Source organism: Ochotona princeps, chromosome 17 (assembly GCF_030435755.1).
Source record: "Ochotona princeps isolate mOchPri1 chromosome 17, mOchPri1.hap1, whole genome shotgun sequence".
In the NCBI taxonomy this organism is placed as follows: domain Eukaryota; kingdom Metazoa; phylum Chordata; class Mammalia; order Lagomorpha; family Ochotonidae; genus Ochotona; species Ochotona princeps.
In genome coordinates, this window is record NC_080848.1 from 14,069,836 (window position 1) to 14,094,626 (window position 24,791).

The 24,791-nt window shown below is 49.2% G+C and overlaps 1 protein-coding gene across 1 annotated transcript in view; it reads right to left on the reverse strand.

Moving 5' to 3' along the window:
• The window catches only part of NSF (N-ethylmaleimide sensitive factor, vesicle fusing ATPase), a 144,301-nt gene extending 129,136 nt beyond the window's left edge, over positions 1–15,165 (reverse strand). Inside the window, exon 1 of the mRNA XM_058676301.1 lies at positions 15,050–15,165. Within this exon, the coding sequence (XP_058532284.1) occupies positions 15,050–15,061 (12 nt within the window). The 5' untranslated portion in view covers positions 15,062–15,165. The remainder of the gene's footprint in view (positions 1–15,049) is intronic.
• Positions 15,166–24,791: the final 9,626 nt, after the last annotated feature.

Here is a 24,791-nt window from a genome sequence, read left to right on the forward strand (position 1 = left end):
GTGGGGGGAGCTAGGGCCCCAAGCTGGTATGCTGCCATGGTGTGCCAGTGGACTGGGCTTGTGCACTTTTTAACATGCTTGAGCCCTGGATGGGTAGAGGGCAGGCATGTGGGCTAGAGGACTGGCTCTGGGATCCGGGTAAGCAGGCAGGGCTGCAGGCCAGCATGCCGCCCAGTCTTCTGGGCTGGGGAACCCATGCATTCATGGCTGTGGGAGCTGTGTATTGATCAAGGAAGATGGGTATAGGATTTGTGAGAGGGAGCACCACTAAGGGAGTACATTGCAGGTGAGGAATGACTTCTGGAGGGCTTCTGCGGGCAAGGCCACGGTACTTGCAGATAAGCAAGGGCGCTGGGGCTACGGCTGAGTGGTTTGGAGAAGGGAAGCTGGAGGACCTTTCTGGGTCAGACTGATGTAGTTTGTCACATGGGAGACCTGAGCTGGACTAGTTAGCATCAACCACCACTGACTACCACCCACTGGCACATACTTAAGTTAGGGCTGAGGGCCTACCTGGCAGGCCTAGATTATGGTATCTGCCAGTGAGTATAGGAACATGGGACAGGTAACGTTAGGCTGGGCCATGACACTAACCAGCATGTGAGAGAACCAGGTGTAAGGCAGATTCTGTGGGTATACATGGGCTCACCCCTATGGATCTGCAGTATCCACTGGTTTGCTCAATAGCTGATGTGAGTGATAGACTGACCTGGGCATGAGCATGGAATCCCCACACTCATGGGTATTGGGGGTGGGAACAGGCTGGGCTGGTTCAAGCTGCAGTACCTATAGGCTCCCCTAGGCTGTGGCATGGATCAGGCTACAACATCCACCAGTACATACAGAGGCCAAGACTATGTTGGTTAAAGGTCTAGCACCCACTGGCACAAGTGAGATGCGGGTCCAGGAGTAAGTCTGGTGGAGGAACTTAGAAAACTCCACTGGTGGGCTGTAGCTCCTGTTGGTAAGCATGTGAGTCAGGGCTGGGTGTTGGTCAGGCCAGGCTAGTCTGCTCCACTTGTCAGCAAGTGTGCGGGCTGGTTTAGAGTGGGGGGAGCAGGGTAGAGGGGGCAGACCAGGCAGAGCTGGGCCAAACCTTAATACACTGGCATATGTAGGAGCCAGGACAAGTATGGGCCATGCTGGGTTAGGCTATGACACCTATGGGTTTGTATGAAAACCAGGAATGGGGGCAGACTGGGCAGGCTTAGGCTGCAGCACCCACCAGCAAGAGTTGGTACTGGGAGTGGGCTGGGCCAAGCCAGGCTGCAGCATCTGACGGCAAAGGCCAACACAGGGGTTGGACTATGCCAAGTTGGGTCAGAGCAATCACCTGCACATACAAGCTCTACAGCTGGAAGCAGGCCTGGTCGGCGAGCTAAGAGGAAAACCCAGCTGGGTTGCAGTTCCTATGGTGAGCGCAAGAGCCGGCATGGGGGCAGCAAACTGGGCTGGACATGGCTGCAGTATACCTTGGCATGGGTATGGACTACATCTGGGGTATGCCAGACTGAGCTGGGCTCCAGCATCGGCTGGTGCTCACAAGAGCTAGGGTGAGTGTAAGATGGGCTGGGTTAGTTGTTTGTATCCGCTGAACCACACAAGAACTGGGTCTGGGGGTGGACCAGGTATGGCTGGGCTCTAGCACCCAACAGTGTGCATGAGATCTGCCCCTGGGAGGAGACCTGATAAAGGAGCTTGGAGAACTCCTTTATCAGGGTGCAGTCCCTGCAGATGATTGCAAGAATGAAGACTGTAAGCAGCCCAGACCAGGCCAGGTTACAGAATCCACCAGCATTTTGTGGGTCAGGTCTGGATATAACACAGGCGGGGTTAGGATACAATAGCCAGTTCCCATTAGGGCTGGGACTGGGGGCTGGCTGGGCTGTGCTAGGCTGCAGCATCCATCAGCATGAGCTGGAATTGGGGGCAGGCCGGGCCAGGCCAGGATACACTGACTGCTGGCAAATGCTGAGGTAAGGTCATGCCAGACTGGGCCTCAGCACCCACCAAGACACAGAAGACCTTGTGGGTGGCAGTTGGGGGCGAGCCCAGTAAGGGGGCAGCAAAGACTCCCCTGTTGGGTCACTGCTCCCACTAAGAACTGGGACTGGGGGAAGACCAGGCCAGGCAAGGCTATACAACACCTGTTGCCTGCATGTGAGTAGGGTTGGGGGAGAGCCAGTCTGGGCTAAGCGACCATATCCACTGGTGCATGGCATGCATGAGCCAGAGTGAGGGCAGGCTAGTTGGACTTTGCTGCAGCGTCAGCTGGCACGTACTAGAGAACTGGAGACAAATCCTGTCAAGCTGGACTGCAGAACCACCTGGAAAGCGCAAGATCTAGGGCTGGGAATGGGCCTACTGGGGAAACTGTGGATATCTCTCTGATGGGCTGCAGCTCCCACTGGTAAGAATAAGAACCAGGGCTGGAGGTGGACCTGGCTGGACAGGCGACAACATCCACCAGCATCAGTGTGAGCTGGATGGTGGGATCGACTGAGCTGTATACTAGTGCATACAAAAGCTGAATGGGATGCAGGACAGACAAATCTACTGTGCATACCAGCATGTGCAGGAACCAAGGCTGGGGTGGCCCTGGTGGAGGTTATTGTGCGTCACCCTGTCTGGGCCGCAATCCCTGCTGTTGTATGTGAGGACTGAGTATGTGGTGGGCAGGGCTGAGTGGGGCCACAGTACCTGCTGGTTTGCATAAGAGATGGGGCTAGAGACAGACTGACCCAGGACCTGCAAGCACCAGTGTGTGTGCAGGCTGAGCGGCACCTCGTATTGGCTAGCAGACACAGCAGACAGGTCTAGAGTCACCTCAGACAAGGTTTCTTTGAAGAGCCTCCCCAATCACCCCACCAACCACGGGGAGAATTGTAGGATCTGTGGTCTGACCATGGAGTGCATGTGTCAGGACTGGGCCTTCCCATTGCTGAAAATAGTGAAGTGAACAGCATGAACAGATGCACAAGAGGGGTATGGCGATCCATTAAGGCCTGCAGAGGACATCTAATACTATAGCAGAGGATGGAGGGCAGAACAAATTGGACAACTCTCCCAGCCAAGTGTTGACAGCAAGTATCTGAGCAAGCAGAAGCTCTAGGATGGGTAATGTCAGTCAATGGAACTTGGAAGAATTTCCTCATCCTTGGACAAATAAAATCAACAACATTTCAGAATGATTGAAACCACTTAAGTAATACTCTGGGAACACATTCCACATCGGAGACCCCGGGATGACATTTAGTGGCCATACTCCATCCCCAAGAACTAATGCAGTTAGGATGCTGGGTGCAGCTTCCCTCATTCTCTCCCTCCTTCCCCCAGGTACAGGAAGAAGAAAAAGAAAATTGGAAACAAATCGTCTCATCCACTTTCCCTTCCTCCTCTACCCTTCCCACCCTAATCTTCGGTGCACATGGGCCTGCATCCTTCTCAACTATGCAAACTTCATAAAAATAAAATTTAAAGCAAGGCTATTTCATTGTGACCTTGATCCTCAGTTCCCTCATGGTGCTGTTGAAGCCTGCCTCGGTTAATGGGATTTGATTCTGGCACCCTGAACACACTAAAATAACATCTTTTGATGAAGTCTTAGATTTTAATGAAGACCCATTACTTAATTTTTTCCCTTTCCACTTAGTGCTTTTTGTATTCTATGAACTTTGCCTACTTTCAGTCTTCAGCCACTCTTGCACTGGGACCAGAGATGACACAAAATAGCTGCATTCTGGGTGCGATCATCCATACTTACCCACTACAGATACTATCAACTGAGTTTGCTAATTCCCATAGTTGGAGTCTTTGCAGGCTACTCTGCCCCTTGTGTTTGCTGCTTTCATGCACTTTATCTGGGATCCCCCAAACCCTTCACATCTTGAGGTAGTGAGATACTATTTCTCATAACCTTATACTTAGGAATTCTCTAAATTCTAGGATAAAGACATGTTCCAAAAAGCTTCATGTTTGCTGCTTCCTAGGCATTTCAGGGTCTGCTTTCCACTCCATTAATGCCCTAAGATTCCCTTACCACCCAAGCGGCACAAGACTAGGATCCAAACCTGCTTGTGGTAAAAATCCTCAGGTAATTTGTTTCTTATCTTTCTCATCAAAGTTTGAGAAAGAACATTTTTCTTCCAGATTCTTGATGAGGCAAATTTATTACTGTTTTACATTCATTGTGTAGTACAGCCCCCAGAAGAACCATCGGGGAAGGAGGGGACATTCTACCAGGAAATTATCACCACCCATCTTGTACGTTCTCACCTTTTTAAGGCAACAGCACAAGTTAACTAAGTTGTGCGAGTAGTGCCCTCAAGGTAAAAAGCACTGGGCCCTGTGTGATGGTTCAGTACTAAATCCTCACCTTGCACGCACCAGGATTCCATATGGGCATTGATTTGTGTCCTGGCTGCTCCACTTTCCACCCAATTCCCAACCCATGGCCTGGGAAAGCAGTGGAGGATGGCCCAAAGCCTTGGGGCGATGCTCCCACATGGGAGACCTGGAAGAAGCTCCTGGCTCCTGGCTTCAGGTCAGCTCAGCTCCAGCCACTGTGGCCACTTGGGGAGTGAACCAGCAGATCAAAAATCTTTCTGTGTGTACTTTCTTCTCTCTGTAAATCTGCCGTTCCAATAGAAATAAATACATTTTTTTTAAATTAACATTAAGAAACAGGTAAACAGCACCAGCCTCTCTGGACGCCACTGAGTGCTCCCTACTCTCCAGTCAGTTCATGCACTGAAATGTTTGAATAAAGTGTTTTGTCTAGCATCTTGTATTAACTCTGTAAGAAAGCCAGTCAGGGTACCTAACATACTGTATGTAAGAAAGAACTATGCTGCTGCTGCTTTCTTTTTTTTTTTTTTTTAAGTTTTATTTTTTTTTATTGGAAAGGCAGATCAGTTTTAACAGAGAGGACAGACACAGAAAGATCTTCCTTCTGCTGGTTCACTCTCCAAGTGGTCTCAATGGATCCTCCTCTGGGTCTCCCATGTGGATGCACAAGTCTTTGGGCCATCCTCCATTGCTTTCCCAGGCCACAAGCAGGGAGCTGGAAGGGAAGTAGAACAACCAGGACACGAACCAGCACCCATATGGATCCCAGCAGCTTGCAAGGTGAGGATTTAGCCACTGAGACATCATGCCAGGCCCATAACAATAATTCTTAAAGATATGAACATTGGAGATAAATTAAGGTACTAAAGGGCAGAAAAGATCAAATAACCTTGAAACCTACAAATACCAAAGCTGAGTATAAATTTGGAAGGAAACTGGAAATAATAACAATTTATAAGGAGCTAAACTGAACAGCTTAAAATACTGAATCATTGGTTCTCAATTTTAGCATATATCAGTGTCACCTATAGACTTGCTAAATGGTTGGGGTCCATCTCTAGAGCTCCTACATTAGTAAACCTGCGGCAGAATCTGGGAATTTACTTTTCTACCAAGTTCTCAACTTGTGCTCATTTGCTGGTCTGCAGTTCCCACTTTAAGAATCTCGGCACTGAATAACAAATTAGCATCACAAAAACACCGACAGGTTCATTTCCATCTACGATACAGGACGGAGGATATACGGAGAAGCCTCAATAATGCTTTGGCCTATTTCACCACCTAACTTAGTAAAGATAATCAAGTTTATTTAGATGCTTGATAAGTAGAAAACTGACTGGAGGACTATATCCAAACTTGTCAGACTCAGTACCTGCAGTGGAGGAAATAACCAAGTTGGAGTCCACCAGATGTTTAAAGCATATTATTAATGACGTGAATAAAAAATAAACAATTTTTTAAATACACAATTTTCAACAGCTTAGCAGAGGGTGTAACACTATTAAGATGCAAACTACATTTGTCAAAGTGACAAATCATTTAGGCTCTCAGAAATGTCTTGTTAATTCAGAAAACAAATGTCTACTAAGTGATACTTACATGTCAGGCTCTAAACAATAGGAACTAAAGCTATGATCATGTCACAAACATCTTGTCGGTATTGTTTTCCAAGAGGAAAGCAAACAGGATAGCTAACTTTTTTTTTTTTTTTAAAGATTTATTTCTATTACAAAGTCAGATATACAGAGAGGAGGAGAGACAGAGAGGAAGATCTTCCGTCCGATGATTCACTCCCCAAGTGAGCCACAACGGGCTGGTGCTATGCCGATCCAAAGCCAGAAACCAAGAACCTCTTCCAGGTCTCCCACGCGGGTGCAGGGTCCCAATGCATTGGGCCGTCCTCAACTGCTTTCCTAGGCCACAAGCAGGGAGCTGGATGGGAAGTGGAGCTGCCAGGATTAGAACCAGCGCCCATATGGGATCCCGGGGCTTTCAAGGCGAGGACTTTAGCCGCTAGGCCACGCCGCCGGGCCCAGGATAGCTAACTTTTCAAAAAAGATGATTTATTTGCTTACAGGCAGAGTGAAAGAGAGATACAGAAAGAGAGAGAGATCTTCCATCCACTGGCTCATTCCCCAGCTCACCATGACTGCTGGGGTAAGACCAGGAAATCCATCCAGGTCTCCAATGTGATGTGCGTGGCGTGGCAGGGCCCCAACCACTTGGGCCATCTTCCACTGCTTTCCCAGGTACATTAGTAGGGAGCAGGATCAGAAGCGGAATTGGGGTTTGAAGCACTATTCATATGAGATGCTGGGATCACATGTGGCAACTTAGCCCACTGCTCCATGACATCACACCTCTGCGGAACTGACCCTCCTCCCCTTGTTTTAGTATTGTCCAACAGCGTCTTTGAGAGACCCAGAATTAATAACTGCTGCTTTCATTGCTTGTCAAACCAACTACAAACTGTTGTTTACAAATAAACTTTACAATTTGTAAAAGTGTAAAAGTGAAGCCTTGACTCTTTATTATCTAGTGATTTTTTTTAATAAGTACCAAGTTTTTTTTAAGATTTATTTTATTTTTATTGGAAAGGCAGATATACAGAGAGGAGGAGAGACAGAGAGCAAGATCTTTCGTCTGATGATTCACTCCCCAAGTGACCGCAACGGGTCGGAGCTGAGCCAATCTGAAGTCAGGAGCCAGGTGCCTCTTCTGGGTCTCCCATGCAGGTACAGGGTGCCAATGCTTTGGGCTGTCCTCAACTGCTTTCCCAGACCACAAGCAGGGAGCTAGATGAGAAGTAGGGCCGTCGAGATTAGAACCAGCGTCCACATGGGATTCCAAAGCATTTATGGCAAGGATTTTAGCCACTAGGCTACTGTGCCAGGCCCTATCTAGTGATTTTAAAAACAAATGAATATGGGTGCTGGTTTTGTGGTGTAATGGGTTAAGCCACTGCCTGGGATGCCAGCATCCCCATGAGTACTGGATCAAGTCTCTTTGCAACTGACTGCTCCCCTTCTGACCCAGCTACCTTCTCCTGCAGGAGAGAAGGCAGCACAAAATGGCTTGAGTGTTTGGGCCCCTGCCACCCATGTGGGAGACAAAGATGGAATTCCAGGCTCCTAGCTTCAGCTTGGTCCTCCTGTGGCCATTGTAGCCACTTGTGAAGTAACCCAGCAGGTGGAAAGTTTGTCTCTCTCTCTCTCTGTAATAATGCCTTTAAAATGAATAAATGAATCTTTGTAACAAAAAAAAAAATGCCAGGCTTAAAAAATTACTTTTTTCCTACTTGGAATTAGTAATTTTTTTATTTCTTCCTCTTCAAAATATCCATATGATTAGTGAGAAATGCATCAGTAATCTAGCACCTCATTTTAAATTTGCAAAGGACCAAAATCTTTAAAAGATTTATTTTATTTTCATTACAAAGTCAGATATACAGAGAGGAGGAGAGACAGAGAGGAAGATCTTCCGTCCGATGATTCACTCCCCAAGTGACCGTAACGGCCGGTGCTGTGCCGATCCGAAGCTGGGAGCCAGGAAGTAGAGCTGCCAGGATTTGAACCGGCACCCATATGGGATCCCCGCATTTGCAAGGCGAGGACTTTAGCCGTTAGGCTACCACGCCAGCCAGGACCAAAATATTCTATATTACTCATAAATAGCTGACCTAGTTCATTTGGGTTCAAGAGTTCAGGCTATGAGAACTTTTTGGCTTGAAGTCAAGAGAAAAGGAAATCGGTTTCCTAGAGTTATTCAGCTGAATTTTACTAAGGTGCTTCGTGTCTGCCATTGTAAAACGTAAGACAGAGAATGTAGGTCAGAATGAACAATAAAGACTGCACATTACCTTTAAAGGGAAGGGAGATTGGTTGCTTTTAAACTTCATGAGAAGGCCAAAAAATGCCAAATAAAGAAAAATACAAAAAGTGCTCATCCTACAAGATGGCAAGAGCAATTTTAAAACAAAGGTAACTAAAACAGTGATTTAAATACATACATAGACAAAGAAACAGAGTGGAAATCTAGTCTCCCATACGTGGGCTGGATATAATCTAAAGACAGCATTACAAACCAGTGGGAGGAGGGCCCAGCGCCAGTGTTGCAGTGTAACAGGTAAAGCCACTGTTGATCATGCCAGTATCTCCCATGGGTGCCAGTTCGAGGCTTGCCTGTTTCACCTCCAATTCAGCTTCCTGCTATTAAAATGCATGGGAAGATGGCCCAAGTCCTTGGGCCCCTGCACCGACATGGGAGACCCAAACAAAGTTCCTGGCTTTGGCCTGGTGCAGCCCTGGCCACTGTAGTCATCCAGGGAATAAATCAGCAGATGAAAGATCTCCTTCTCTCTCCCCCTATTCCTCTCTCTCTCCATAACTCTGTTTTCAGACAAATAATTCTATAGGAAAAAATGTCAAAAGGCAAAAATAAAGCAAAAAATAACACAAACTTTCTGCTCACAAAAATATATAGAATCCACATGAAGAGTATTCCAACAAGGTGAATTCTACTTATCAAAAACATCAGTAAGCATTTACCAGAAAGCTAGGGCTAATGGGAGAACTGATAGGTAATCAGAAATAGGCCACAACTGTTCAGATTATATATGTACATACATACAGTTCTGAATTCTAATATATTATACAGTTCTGAATTATAGTATATATATAATATATATAGTTTCTGAAAATTAAGCTAAGAAATTACAGGTAAATTGAATCTAGTCTTCATTATATCCTTGTAACTGAAATGTGGACTATGTAATAGTGTCAAGCTGATTAAGTTCAAGTCCTACCCTACTTCTTAATGGCTGCGTGAACCTGGCAAATTCCTGAATCCTTCTCCCTGAGTGAAGCAGAGACACCACCACCTGCCTCGTGGGGCTGCTTGACTGGAATTATATCAGATCCAGATCTAACTGAGCAACTGGATATCAGCCTAGGGGAGGACCCAAAGCAGCGTGCTCAAGATCCAACTCCTTGTTCTTCCTTTTTATTTATTTGTTTTGCTTGTTGCAAAGGAAGACAAAGAAATCTCCCATCTGTGCTTCACTTCCCAATGTGCCCAAGAGCAGGGGCCAAGCTGAGCCCCCAGAACTCAATCCAGGCCTCCCCTGTGGGAGCAGGGACCCACCTTCTGGGCTACCACCTGCCACCATTCAGGGCAAACATTAGGAAGAAGCTGGAATTAAGAACAGAGCTGCAACTGAAACCCTCTGCAGCAGGATGTGCCCTCACCTGTTCCCAAGGGCTACTTCTGACCCTTGTCTTATTCTTTTATCAACGGATTTAATGCAGACGCACACATCAGGGTTATAGCCGGTTAAGCTGGGGCTAAGCTGCTGCGTGCAAAGCCAGCAGCCCCTATCGGAGCACGTGGTGGGACTCCAGGCTGTTCTGAACCCAACTCAGGTCCTACTACTGAGCTCCCAGCATCCATGTGGAGACCTGGACGGAGTGCCTGGCTGCTCGCTTCAGGCCTGGCCACTGTGGCTATTTGGGGAGCAAACCAACAGATGTCAGATCTCTCTGTCACTCCGTCTTTAGAAAAATTAATCTTTAAAAAGTCATGATTTAGGGCCCGGCAGCATGGCCTAGCGGCTAAAGTCCTCGCCTTGAAAGCCCCGGGATCCCATATGGGCGCCGGTTCTGATCCCGGCGGCTCCACTTCCCATCCAGCTCCCTGCTTGTGGCCTGGGAAGGCAGTCAGGGACGGCCCAATGCATTGGGACCCTGCACCCGCGTGGGAGACTCGGAAGAGTTTCCAGGTTCTGGGCATCGGATCGGCATAGCACCGGCCCATTGCGGCTCACTTGGGGATTGAAACATCGGACGGAAGATCTTCCTCTCTGTCTCTCCTCCTCTCTGTATATCTGGCTTTGTAATAAAATAAATAAATCTTTTTTAAAAAGTCATGATTTATTTTATTTTTATTTGAAAGGCAGAGTTACACAGAGAAAAGAAGAAACAGAGATCTTCCACCTGCTGGTTCTCTCCTCAAATGGCCACAATGGCCGAAGTGGAGCCAATCCAAAGCCAGGAGCCAGGAGCTTCCCCGAGGTTTCCCACAGGATTGGTCCAAAGACTTCAGTCAGCCTTCTCTGCTTTCCCAGGCTGTAAGCAGGGAACTGGATCAGAAGTGGAGCAGCCGAGACATGAACTTGTGCCCATACAGGATGCCAGCGCCACAGCCAGAAGCCTAGCCTACTGCGCTCTGGCACTGGACCCTAAAAAGTCATTATAGAACCTACAGCTAAAACAAAATTGTAAGACAGAGTTACTATGTTTACTAATACGAAAAAATCAAGAAAACATTCAGCAAGTAGCAGACATGTCCTGACCTAAACGATGAATTGGGAAGGGGTAAAGTCTTACACACACTTATGTGCAATAAAGCAATTGCACAATATCCAAAATAAGGCTGGGGAAGCCAATTTTAAGAGAACATGAGAGTTTTGGGCCCGGCGCAATAACGTAGTGGTTAAAGTCCTCGCCTTGAACACGCCGGGATCCCATGTGAGCACTGGTTCTAATCTCAGCGGTCCGGCTTCCCATCCAGCTCCCTTCTTGTGGCCTGGGAATGCAGTCAAGGACGGCCCAAAGCTTTGGGACCCTGCACCTGCATGGGAGACCCAGAAGAAGCTCCTGGCTCCTGGCTTCGGATCAGGCTCAGCTCCAGCCGTTGTAGCCACTTGGGGAATGAATCATCGGAAGGAAGATCTTCCTCTGCCTCTCCTCCTCTCTGTATATCTGACTTTGTAATAAAATAAATAAATTTTTTTAAAAAGTTGTTTAAAAAAGAGAGAGAGAGAGAATGAGAATTTAGTTTGTCTGCAAGCTCAGCATACGCCAACAGTATGAGCTGCTGCAGAAAAAATAAAAGCGGATTCAATTTTAGCTGTATTAATAATGGTAGTTCCAGCTCAAGAGAATAATTCAAATGCGGTTTGCTCTTATCTTGTTCCATTCTGGACATTTTTGGAAAGGCCAAATAAACTTTATTACTACAAGAAATGATTAATGATTTGAATACAGGATACACAAGTAATTAGGGATGTTTAACTCGCAAAGTAAAAATCTGAAGGGATAGAGCCAACATGGTCAATTAGCACACTAATCCTCCACCTGAGGTGTCAGCATCCCATATTGATGCTGGTTTGAGTCCTGGCTGCTCGATTTCCAATCCAGTTCTCTGCTTATGACCTGGGAAAGCAGCAGAGGATGGCCCAAGGCCTTGGGACCCTGCACCCGTGTAGGAGACCCAGAAGAAGCTCCTGGCTCCTGGCTTCAAACTAACTTAGCTCTAGCCTTTGTGACCATTTATTTGGGCAATGAACCAGCAGATGAAAGATCTGTCTCTCAGTAACACTGACTTTGAAGTAAAATAAATAAATCTGAAGGGATGTGTACTGTCTTCAAACATCTGAAAAGCCATAACACATCAAATGAATTATAGTATATCTATAGAGCTTTTCTTTAAAAATTAATTTTATTTTTTATTTGAAAGGCAGAGTTAACAGAGATAGATTTTCATTTATTGTTTTACTCCCCAAATGGCCAGGAGCCTCCTCCGGGTCTCCCACATGAGTCCTGAGGCCAAAAAACTTGGGCCATCCTCAGCTGCTTTACCAGGCCATAAGCAAAGAGCCAGATCAGAAGTGGAGCAGTGGGCCTAATGCAATAGCTTAGTGGCTAAAAGTCCTCGCTTTGCATGCGCTAGAATCCCATATGGGTGCCAGATCTAATCCCGGCAGCTCCACTTCCCATCCAGCTCCCTGCTTGTGGCCTGGGAAAGTAGTGGAGGATGGCCCAAAACCTTGGGACACTGTACCCATGTGGGAGCTCCAGGTGAAGCTCTAGGCTCCTGGCTCTGAATTGGCTTAGCACAGGCCATTGCAGCCGCTTGGCGAGTGAATCATCAGATGGAAGATCTTCCTCTCTGTCTCTCCTTCTCTCTGTATGTCTGACTTTCAATAAAAATAAATAAATCTTAAAAGAAAAAAGAAAAAAAGAAGAAGTAGAGCAGCCAAGACATGAACCAGCAACCAAATGGGATGGCTGCACCACAGGCAGCGACTTAGTCCACTACACCATGGTGGCAGCCCTTACAGAGCTTTTAAAGGTAAAAACAGTATCTGCATGGCTTTCCTAACAGAACTATGAAACATGAAAATAGGCAAGTTTTAGGATGATACACTGTCAGGACAGTATGCAAACAGAGATCAGAAGCATTTCCAGTGTAGCCCACAGCCAGGCCCCAGGAGACTCCAAAGCCAGGAGAACAACAACTAAACGACTATCATTAGGCCCCAGCCTAATGGAACGTGAAATCCAATGGTGGAGACATTTACGGCACTAACACATTTAAAACAACAAAACCAAACCCATGACCAATGAAGGACGCTTACAGCGGACACTCAGAACTGGCTTCCCTTGAGGAGGCTGTGAACAGTCGGTCGGGACAAAACACACACCCGCAAAGACCGTGTGGCCGGAGAGGCCGTTACAGGGGCAAGGAAGTGCACAGCTGACGGAAGCTGAGCATGGTGCATCGGCAGAGCCAGCAGAGCAGGGCTTGGGCCTAGCAGTGACAGCATGCTTGTGAGGAGCGGCTTCCGCAGCAGCAGGTCTGCCGAGGGACCTTCCGTGGTGGGCAGAATGGACTGCAGGAGGGCCAGCTGCCACCAGACGTCCACGTGGCGCAGGAGGGCCAGCTGCCACCAGAAGTCCACGTGGCGCAGGAGGGCCGGCCACACAAGATGTTCACATGAGGCTTCCCCAGTAGTTCAGACCCGAGGGACAGGTGTTGAGGATGTTGAGCATGGAAATGAAGATACGCATAGGTGGGCTGTTTCGTTTTTTGGCCTAAAGTGACCAAAACCTTTGTACCTACTTCGGTGGTATTTTGGGTATGACTGAAAGTCACAACATCTGAAACCAGATTTTTTTTCCCTAATTAACAACTTACTTGGGTGTGGCAGTGTGAAAACTCAGTCATGAATTTTCTTGGGGGCAGGGTGAGCAGGTGGGTGTGGGGGACACAGCCAAAGGGGAACATAAAAGATAACCCCCCATGCACCCAGGTGACCACAAGCCTGGATGGACGGTGGTGACAACCAGCTGGGCAGCGTGCCAGCATGGTGGGACTGCACTTGAGTAAGCTGTTTGAGGGGCCTTGCTGTGAAACTAGAGGCCAAGTCTGAACCGGGAGGATCGCTGGCAAACAGAGCTGTGGTTTAGGGCTCGGAAGACAGTGCACCTCCAAGAAGCAAGAAGGGGTGTCTGAGGAAAGCCAGCCCTGGGAAGCACGGGGAGGAGAGTGAGGCTGTGTGTGTGTGTGTGTGTGAGAGAGAGAGAGAGAGAAAGAGAGAGACAGAGAGAGAGAGAGAGAGAGAGGCTGGGGAGGAGTGTGCTCACCCATGCCAACAGCTGACAAGGATGGGGAAATATCAATCAAATTTACAGATCCACCGGGAGGGATCAGGGCCCGCAACCAGCTGCAGTGGGGTGAAGGGTGAGGCGGTGGCAAGGACACAGCAGAGGAAGACAACTTTCTCAAAATGCCTGGCTGTAAAGAGAGGGGAAAAGATGATGGCTGTGTGGGTGGAGAGAGGGTGTGAGATAGGAGAAACCTGACATCGCTAGGGAGCAGAGGTTTTCCAGAGGAGGGGAAAATGGAACCCCAAGTACAGGTGCAGGGAATGGCCCTGAATAAAAGGAGACGCTCCGGGGAAGGCGAGAGAAAGCGGCCACCCAAACCACCTTGCAAGTGCCTTCCATAGGACACTCTGATGACCTGTCATTCCCATGGGGTAGGACAGGAGATATAGCAAGCAATCATGTGAGCTCACACCAACACTCCGAGTACAGGAACCCATCAAACACATCCTTGGCCCCCGGTGACGCAGCTGCAGTGCCTGGGTTCTGGCTCAGAGTCATCTCCAGGCAGGAGCCAGTCCCCCAAAGGGACCTCAGCTCTGGGCACACCGCAATACAGCACTCCCCCTCCCCCCTCCTACGCGGCCATCCCAGAAGCCAAAGGAGGAAGTGGATGAAAATCTCTGAACCTATAGCAAGTCTTGCCACTGTCACTGACGGCAAGGGTACCGCCGCATACCAGCCCCAGTCCCACTGCAGGTCAAAGTTACGTCTGCCAGACCCGACGGCTGACAGGTGTCCCGCGGACGGCGGGGGGTCTGACACTAGGAAGTCGCCTGCATCCCCTCCTCCTTCCACAAGAGACCCTCAGGTTTGCGCAGGGTTGGTGCTGGGTTCCCGGGCTCTCTCCCGCACTCACTGCCCACAGTTCTGCGGCGGTGGCCCCTTCAGTGAGATGCCCTCGCAGGGGTACGGAGAAACCCCCCCAGGCTCATCGGAGAGGGCTCAGATGGCCACGACGCCGCAGCAGCCTGAAGGACTGGACACACACGCCCGGAGGGAAGGGAGAGGAGGGCTGAGGCAGGCGCAGGTAGCTGGGGGTCCTCTGCCCTGGAGAGGTACCGAGTTTCCTAGGAGGGCTAATCCTCAGCCATGGCTCCCCTTCCTCGCCTCAAGTCCTGACGTGGCCTCCGGGATCTCCCGGCTCCTCACTGTTCCGATTCACTCCCCCTGCCCTGGAGGCCGCCTGGACCTCGGCGCGCCCGCCAACCGAGCGCTGCCCCCGCCTTCAGCCCAGGCTCCCGGCCGGCACTCACCCGGCCCGCCATCTTCGCGGACACGTCCGTCTCGGCGGCTGCAGCTCGGCGTTCGGCTAAGCCCGCCCCCGCCGCGCGCGTCCCCGCCGCCCGCCCTCGCGCAGGCGCGCAGCCGCGCAACCACCGAGAGGCCGCGCGCGCGGCCGCCTAGCTCTGCGGGGCGCGCGGCGAAGCGCCATTTTCAGCGGAAGGTTCGCTGCCGCTGGGTTCTGGGTCTACGTTTCTAGGGTGTTGCGGGTACCATCGCCGCAAGCCCCTTAGCCTGGGACCACGCTCCGTGTGTCATGTGCTGTTTTCCCCTTAAAGGGCCGTCTAGCTTTGTGCTTGCGGACCCACTTAAATGTCATCCTGTCCTGGAGATACCTGGGTGCCATTATCCCAGGAATTGGTCCAGAATTGAAGTTTTGCCTAAGGCCGAGCTTTGTTTGTGGGCCTCCTTGCTCTCCACACTTCTAGAAGGGGTCAGCGCTTATACGAACAACCTAGAAAAAAAATTGAAAGTGAATTGGCATTATTTTCCTATAAGCAATTTTATTGATAAGCATGATGTATTTTAATAGCCATGTTTATTATCCAGTGTTGCTTCACGTTAGACACTCTGTGGTGGAACCTGGATGAAAGATGCCCTAAATTGGGCCATTTGAATCTCCATATTGACTCCCCACCTTTTCCTCACTGTCAAATCAGACTTCTTGTGTCCAGGTCCAACACCTGCAGGAAGGCTGGAACCGTTCAGATACGTTCATTGGCTCTCCTATTTGAATATCTGAACAAGACAATAAGGAATAGTATACATTTAATTAGAAAAAATGTTTTGTTTTGTTTTGGGGGGGGGGTGCTGCGGGAGTTCCCTACAAGAGGAAAGAAAAGAAATGAGCTGGACAGGGTTAGTGGCTTAAAATTGAGAAAGTAGTATCAGGTAGTGACCTGGAGACTGGGGATGGACAGCGGGGGAAACTCATGCCCATTTGAGAAGCTTGCTGAATGAGGTCTACCAATGGTGGGCCCGAAAGGTTCTAAGGAAGGAGAGTATATTAGCTGACTTCTGATCGATTAACTTGCAAAAACAATCAGAAGAAACTACATTAGAATGGATTGAGGAGTCTGCAGGCCTGTCCTCCTTTAACATCTGCTGTGTCCCTGCTCTGAGCCCCTTTCCCGACTTCCAGAGAGATGCTGTTCCATACACAGAAAGGCTGCCACACAGAGCGTGGAAACACTGAATTTGGACCTATGAAAGCGATTGTGTGCAAAGAACAGCCAGATCCAGAAGGTGATCTTGCTTCTGGTCCCCTGATAGAAGTTGTTTTCAAGGTTAGAGAATAATGGAGAGGTGCTGATTCTTGTTGGTTTTACCAGACGGGTAAGCCAGAAGGGATGCTGGATTACCCATAAGCCAAGACAGGGAAGGGACTATACCAAACTGAGCCAGAGCAACCACTGACACGTGTGAGATCTGTGGCTGGGATCAAGCCTGGTTGGGGAGCCAAGGGGACACCCTGGCTGGATTGTGGGTCCCCCTGGTGAGTGTGGGGGCCAGGTTGCAATCTGGTCTGGACATGGATGTAGTCTCCCTTGGCACAGGTGTTGACTGGGTCTGGGGATTGCAACACTGGGCTGGACTCTAGTACCCATTGAAGCTTGTGAGAACCAGGATGGGCTGGGTTAGGTCCGTCCCTGCTGAGCCCTGCGTAAGCTGTGTCTGGACCAGCTTGACTGGGCTGTAACACATTAGGGCCCTGGCTGGGTGTGGCTTTCCCCCTTATCTCTCCCCTCCCCCCAGATACAGGAAGGAAAAAAGAGAATTTGGAAAACAATGGTCTCATCCACTTTCCTCTAGCCCTTGACCCTGCACATCCTAATAAAATATGTAAAAATTATCAAAAATAAAATTTATATAATTTTTAAAAAGTGGATTGTAGCAAATCTGTTCACTTCTCTACTACTTTATTTTGCCCTCATTTCTTAAAACATCTGCTTGTTTCACAATTTTTTCCCACTGTTATGACAACCTTAAGAACCAAACACCAGCATAACCATAATGGTACCCAGTCCCATTGCAATGGTGCATTTCTTACGTGATGGAAAAGGGGACATGATTTAAGCATGGAATGACATTTGTGCTATCAAGTTTTTGAGTGAGGCCTCCACCTGCACAGCTCAGCACCTGGATAGTGGGGCTGGTTGGGTTGAATTAGGCTTCAATGCCCATTGACATGTATGAGAGCTGAATGACAGAATCACTGCGATGTCCCACAACAAGAACCTGAACATGTTCAGGGAGACAGCCCCAGGAGAACCTGTATGTATACAGGAAGAGATTTACTGCAAGGAACTGCTGCATGGGATTGTGGAGGCCTGGGGAGCCCACAATTTGATATGGGAAGCCAGCAGACTGGAGACCCAGGGAACAGTTGCAATTGTAGTCCATGGCCACCATGATGGAAAATTCCTCCCTGTCCCAGAGAAGGTTAATCTTTTGAGCTATGCAGACCTTTGACTGATTGGATGAAGCTCACCAGCATCACCAAGGGGACGCGTCTCTACTTAAGATCTGTAGATTTCAATCTGGATCTTATCCAAAAACGCCCTTCCCAAAACCTCTGGAACAATGTTGTATCAAGTATCATGACACTATGGTCCTGCTGAATTGACACATAAACTAGCCATCATACTGAGCCTCAAAGGGCTGTCCGTGTTCAGCAGGAGGCCACTTTGTTGGAAACGTGGCTTCACTGCCGAGCCCCGGGCTCTGGATTCCGGTCCTGCTGTCTGCGTGGCACCATCTCTCTCCACTGTTCAGGTGCCTTTCTTCTCTGACCTGGTCTCTAGTCCCACCTCTTGCTCCTCTCCACCAATGATGTCAGTCGTTTGCACTTCAGGATGAATTGAATTCATTCTGTTGGCTCCAATTTCCTCACTGTAAAATCAAAGCATATTATAAAGGATTTCAAGTATTAATGAAGACCTGAGAGAGACAGTGTGTGTGTGTGTGTGTGTGTGTGTGTGTAAAAAGAAAGTGACTTAGTCCATTTCATGGTGCTGTGCCAGAATGCTGCAAACTGGGTAAATCATATGCAGTAGATGTTTACTCAGCTTGGGGGCCCCAGGTTGATGATCTCCCCAAGGTCCCACACCCACATACCAGCCACACTTCAATCCAAAGAGTAAGTTTCCAACACACACACATTCTGGAAGGACACATTCCAGCCATGGCAATGACAAACTCACAGCAACTGGGACAAAGAGGGACAGCTAGACTTTTGCAGAAGGCAGACATGAGGTAGGCTCCAGGCATCTTGAGAATTGGTGGATGCCCTTTTTTGTTAAGCATCACTGCTGCAATAAACAAGCTCTGGCTATTTCTGTCTTTCTTCTGAGGAGAGTCAAGATCCCAGCTGCTAGGCACAGCCCGTGTCTGAGATTGTGCTCAGTCTGGGGCAGGCAGGGACAGGGCACGCTGTCTGACCATCCCTCCAAAGCGGCATGGGCTGAAAAAGCTACTAACTGAGAGAGGGAGTAGGTGGGAACAGCAAGAATATCTGTTGCCTGTCCTTGAAAGGACTGCTCAGAAGACACCACACAATGAACTCCACTCTGCTGCGAGATGACCTTGACCGGCAGAAGCAGGCACAGATGGTGTGCAGAGACACAGCGTCCACCTGGAGCAAAGTCTCAGGATTCTTCCCTCCTGTGAGACGCGGGGCCCAAGGACAAAAGCCCTGGCTGCCTGCCGTTTCCCTGGGGACCCTAAGGGCTATGCCTCTGTGATCACTTGTGAGAGAACGTGAAGGGGGATTCTCCTCCTGGGGTGGGGGCAGGGGTTGTGTGCATGACAGCTGGATTACCCATATTCCAGGATGATTAAGGGATGCAGACGGTATGCTGCAGCCTGGCCTGGCCCAGCCAGCCCCCAGTCCCAATTCTTGCTGGAGGATGCTGGAACTGTTCCTGCTCAGTCTGCTCTCTTCCCTGGCTCATGCAAACCAGTAGGTGTGGTAGCCTAACCCAGCATGATCTGCACTCCATCCTGGTTTCTGCACTTGCCAGTGGGCTATGGTTTGCTCGGCCCCACCCAGTCTACCCCCTTCCAAAACCAACTCACACACTTGCCAACAGATGGAGCTACACTGCCCAGCCTGCCCAACACCCAAGCCTGGACCATGTGCTCATCAGTGGGAGCTATGTACTGCTAGGAGCCATAGACTTACGGGGCTTGGGCTTGGCCTACCTGACAACCTGTTGCATTGCAAAACCTGCCTTGGCAAGCAGGGCCACAGCAAGCAGGATATTAGACCAGAATATCCTGTGTAAAACAAGCCGAATAGAACCTCCACCCTTGTTCCTGTTCAAATAATTAGTTCCTCCCCTGTTTCAATATAGATGATTAGTTCCTTCCCTACTTCAATGAAGATAATTACCTCCAGGAAGCCCCTCCCCTTCTCCTCCTCCCCTAGAGAAGAAGATATATATATATATGAGGAGTAAAATAAAGAGCAGGGGGCACTCTTTTCTACCAAGTACGTGTGTCCGTGTGTTTCTTGGACCAGCAGCCCGGGGTCTAGCAGCCCGCCATTCCCGGTCCACCCTCAGGGTTTGAGCGTCGTGTACCGCAGGTTGGGACAATGAACCATTAGGGGAGTTTCTCAGGTTCCCCTGCTCAGGCCACTCCAAGACACAGGTCTCATACATGCCAGTGGGTACTTGATCCTTACCCAACATGGCCTGTTCCATCTGTCCCAGCCTTTGTATGAGCTGGCGTGGTTCTGCCCACCCTACACCCTGTTTTAGGGTGTGCATGCAAGCACTGCAGCCTGGACTTGCCCTGGTTGTTCCCAACCCCAGTACGGTGAGCATCGATGAGTTTCATGGTCACGCCTAGCTCAGCCCATCACCATCCCAACTCTCAAGCTAACCAGAGGGACTTGTAGTTCCACAGGGTTGGGCCTACATAACCCCACAGAATCCACCCCCAGACCTGGTTCTCTTGAGTGCTGGTTGGTGTCATGGCCCAGTCTAATGTGACCCATCCCCTGATCAACACTCACTGTCAGGTGCTGGGCTCTAGCCCTGCCAGACCCCAGCCATAGTTTGCATGTGCACTGGCGTGTGGTGGTCAGCCATGTTCTGTGCCAACAAGCCCAACCCAGAATTCCCATGTGGGCTAGCACATCAGTCTGACCCATAAAGATCTTCAAGTCTCTCTCCTCCAAACCATCAGCTCTCAGTCCCCTCGCTTACCTGCCAGTACAGAAGCCCTGCCGTTGGGTGTCCCTCAGGATTCAATTCTCACCTACATGTACAGTAGTCTTATCCATGGGTGTCCCTAGGCAGTAATCCCATACCCTCAAGACCTCAGAGCTCGCTGCTGGGCAGCCAGTGAGTGGAGCCTGGCGCTAGTTGGCACTCTGGCTGCCCACAAGCCCAGGACCCTCCCCCACACCTAGCAGCAGTGGATGGGGAGCTAGGACCCCCAGCAGGTAACCTGAGATGGCTTAGGAACCCTAGCTATAACTATGTGGTTGGGGGACCCAGACACCCTCCCCGCTGCTCAGACTTACCTGGACTCCCGCTACAATCCACTTTAAAGAAGTAATGTGACTATTTGATACTCATTTATTTTCATTTGCTTGAAAGGCAGAGTGACAGTGCGAGTTTGAAACAAGGAACAGATCTCCCACCCACTGCTTCACTCCCCCAAAGCCCACAACAGCCAAGAGCTGGGGCAGACAGAAGCAAGACCTGGCACTCCAACCTGATCTTCCACGTGTTCTTTCCACAAGAACCAAAGGAAAATTGCTTTTGATCTATGGACACTGTAGGGTTAGACAAATGGTTCTGGGACCAGAGATAGGATGGCAGCTACATATTGCAAAGGTCTTCCATCAGGGTAACCAAGCGTCTCCAATGTGTGTATGTGGGGAGGGGGGTGGTTGGCGAGGACCAGCACTATCCCTCATACCAGCTGCCTTTGTGGGCAACTTCTGCTCATCCTCTTTTCCAAGTTCTTCAGTATTAGTCACCTGCTGAATTAGTCTGCCAGGGACATTTGCAGTTTCAGAGAATGTTCTTGGGGAGAAGGACTCCGGTGACAGTGTGTGGGGAGTCATCTGTGGGTGGTCAGCCTTATGTCCTGCCCCCCCCCGGTGCTAAACCTCAGCCCACCTGCACCTCCTCCCTCCCCCATGCCCTAAACCCTTCACCCCCTACCCTGCAAGCCTGAGCTTTCCAGAAGCTTCTGAACACTTAATTTTACTGCCCCGCCGTCACCAGCTTGGGGGTGCTGGGGTTGCCATCTGTTTGTTTCCTGTCGGTGAAATCTCATTCCCAAAATGACGGATAAGGTGAGAGAACACAGCAAAACTGAGAAAGGATACAGAATATAAGAAAGTGGGTTGATGCAAAGCAACGTTCTAGCTGCATTCTGGTTTGAGAGGAGGGCTGAGTTTGTTTCAAATGATTTAAATGATTCTTTGTGGAATCAAGGACAAATACCTACAGTCACAAAAATTGATGCATTCTGGAAAGCCTGGTGGGAAGGAAACATGACAGAATCCTCTGTGGAAAGGAAGGAACAGCAGTTGCTATGGAAACCAGATGATCGTTTAGTGTGAAGTCCCAGTGCACTTGCTGCCTAACCCTGCATATTAACATCTTGGGGACAGAAAGCCCTGTGCATATCTGCTCATATATTTTTAAAATTTAGATTTGAGAGGCAGAAAGTGAGCCAGAGACTCCCAGAGGCACAGAGAAAGAGCTCCCAATTGCTTATTTTTAAAAAAATATTTGTTTATTTTTATTACAAAGTCAGATATACAGAGAGGAGGTGAGACAGAGAGGAAGATCTTCCATCTGATGAGTCACTCCCCAAGTGACCACACTGGCCGGTTCTGTGCCTATCCGAAGCTGGGAACCAGGAACCTCTTCTGGGTCTCCCACGCGGGTGCAGGGTCTCAGAGCTTTGGGCTGTCCTTGACTGCTTTCCCAGGCCACAAGCAGGGAGCTGGATGGGAAGTGGAGCAGCCAGGATTAGAACCGGCGCCCATATGGGTTCCTGGCGTGTTCAAGGTGAGGACTTTAGCCGCTAGGCCATGCCGCCGGGCCCAAGCTCCCAATTGCTGATTCAGTGCCCAAATGACTGCAACAGCTGGAACTGGGGCAGGCAAAGGTCAAGCCAACCTCCTACCTAGGTAGCAGAGACGTTGCTATTGAGCCTCCATCTACTGCTTCCCAGGGTGTGCACTGGCAGGAATCTGGAGCCAGGAGCTAAGCTTGGATGTGAAGCCGGGCACTCCTAGGTAGGGGTATGAGATTCTCTAGCAGCATTTTAACAGCTTTCCCAATGACCACCTTTGCATCGCTTTGAAAAGGAATTTTTCAGATATCGATCTGATGAGCTTTCATCACACTTAGAAACAAGAAGCGGCCAGAGCGGCCTAGGATCTTAGGGCCTCTCCACTCCTCCTGATTGGATGAGGATCTTGGGCCCCCTGGGCTAGTGCTTGGGGCCTCCTGAGAACAGGTTTCTCCTGAAGATGATTCACCGGAGGTGATTTTTAGGGCAAAGACCAAATGCAGGAGGACTTCCCAAGAGAGAAAGAAAAGGGAATTTTGACCAGAAGAGAGGCTACTGGGTATCTGGCATTTTAGCTTCTCCGAATGTCATTGTGTTGATGTGAGCATTAGATGACTCCTGGAGCACAGAGCACCTGCTATGGTCATCAGCTGACCTGTGGATGCCCAGCAGATACTAACTATCACAGCAATACCGTATTGCAACCAACCATAGTAACACTGTGAGCCAATGATGGAGTCAAACCCAGAGTGGGGGGCTGTTTTAGTTCCCCCTCTTTTTAGAGCGGTTATAGGTTCACAGCAAAATTGAGGGGAGGGATAGATAAGGATTTATCCCACGTCTTCTTTCCTTCTCCAGCCTCCCAAGTTATCAGCCCCAGTGTCCAGAATTGCACATGTGGTTAACTGGCGAGCTTTCCCTCAGGTTTGCCCTTGGTCTTGTCCATCTAGGGGTCTCGACAGATGTATCGTGACAAGTGTCCACTATCAAAGCAGCACACAGCAAAGCTTCACATCCCCTAAAATCCACTGTGTGAGACTGGCATGGGGGTGCCATGGGCTAAGTCGCTGTTTCTCACCCTGTCACCCCCACATCGGAGCACTGGTTTGAGTTCAAGATGTTCTGCTTCTGCTCCGACTCCCTGCTAAGGCTCTGGGACAAGCAGTGGAAGGTGTTCCAAGAATTGGGCCTCTGCCACTGTAGGGGAAAACCTGCATGGAATGCTAGGCTCCTGCTGTGTCTATGTGGGGAGTGAACCAGTAAGTGGAAGATCTCTCAGGCTCTTCCCTCTCTGTCACTGCCTTGCAAATAACTAAATCCTTGAGAAGAAAAGCCCCTGTGCGTCACCATTCATTTCTTCCTCCTACAAATCCCTTGAACTCCCGATCTTTGTACTGGCTTTGCAGCTTGGCCTTTGCTGACTGTCACACAGAGTCACTTACTAATCTGCTTTACGGTGTTTCTTTCCTGCTCATTTCTTGTTACTGCGGAATATGTTCTATTGTCTGCTTATGCCACAGTTTATTCATTTCCCCCACTGGAGGGTATTGTAGTGGTTTTCCTGTGTTGGTAATTATCAACAATGCAGCTGTCAGCATCTAGAAGCTGGTTTCTACAAGACTGCTTTGCAACAGAATGTTTAAAAAAATTTTTTTAGATTCATTTATTTTTATTGGAAAGGCAGATCCACAGAGAGAAAGAACGACAGAAAGAAAGATTTCCCATCTGCTGTTTCACTCTCCAAGCGACTGCAATGGCTGGAGCTGAGCCTTGAAGCCAGGAGCCAGGAGTTTCTTCTGGGTCTCTCACACTGGTGCAGCGTCCCAAGGCTTTGGGCCGTCTTCCACTGCTTTCTCAGGCCACAAGCAGGGAGCTGGATGGGAAGTGGAGCAGCGGGGACAGGACTGGAACTGGTGCCCACATAGGATGTTGGTGCCACAGGTAGAAGCTTTACTTTATAAAGTATGGTGCCGCCCGCGATATACGCTACTTTTTAAGGAGTTATGTAGAAAAAAGTTCAGGAGTGCACTTACATTTACCTTCGTATATGCAGTCATAAGAGAGTATTTAGATGAACAAAATTAAGGTACTGGACAGACGCAAGTTGCAATCTCCGTCAGGCTATTTTGTAAATATTTTGTAAATATTTTGGAAATTACTGGGCACTATTGCCATGCGTGCCAAGTGACACAGCTCCTGGTACATACTGTAATAGTTAACAGATGCTAATAGTTCCAGTATTCTAGTCAGGCACTATTCACAAGCTTCTGTCCCCCTTCAGCTAGCAAGTGGCATTTAGGGGATTGTGCTAGTCAAAGTATTTCTCAGAAGGAGAGGTGGAGGTAGCTGGCTTTTCTCCGCAAATGGTGAACACTTGGTCAGAGGCAGGATCACCGTGTAGCCTCCTGAGACCGCCTGTCGGTGCCTGCGTCTATTTCCCACACCCAACTCTACCCCAAACTAGTTTCTACTTTTAGCCCTACCGCCACGATCTCAATATATACCGCTCGGAACTTCGCCCCGCCCAACTATCCGCACCCGATTGGCCTAGACGCTCGCGGGGTTGGTTCAATCCTTGAGATGTTTCCAGACGATTGGCTGGACAAAGCGGAACTCTTTTTCCTCTTCTGATTGGCTACAGGCAAGCATCGCTGGGGCTCGTGGGCA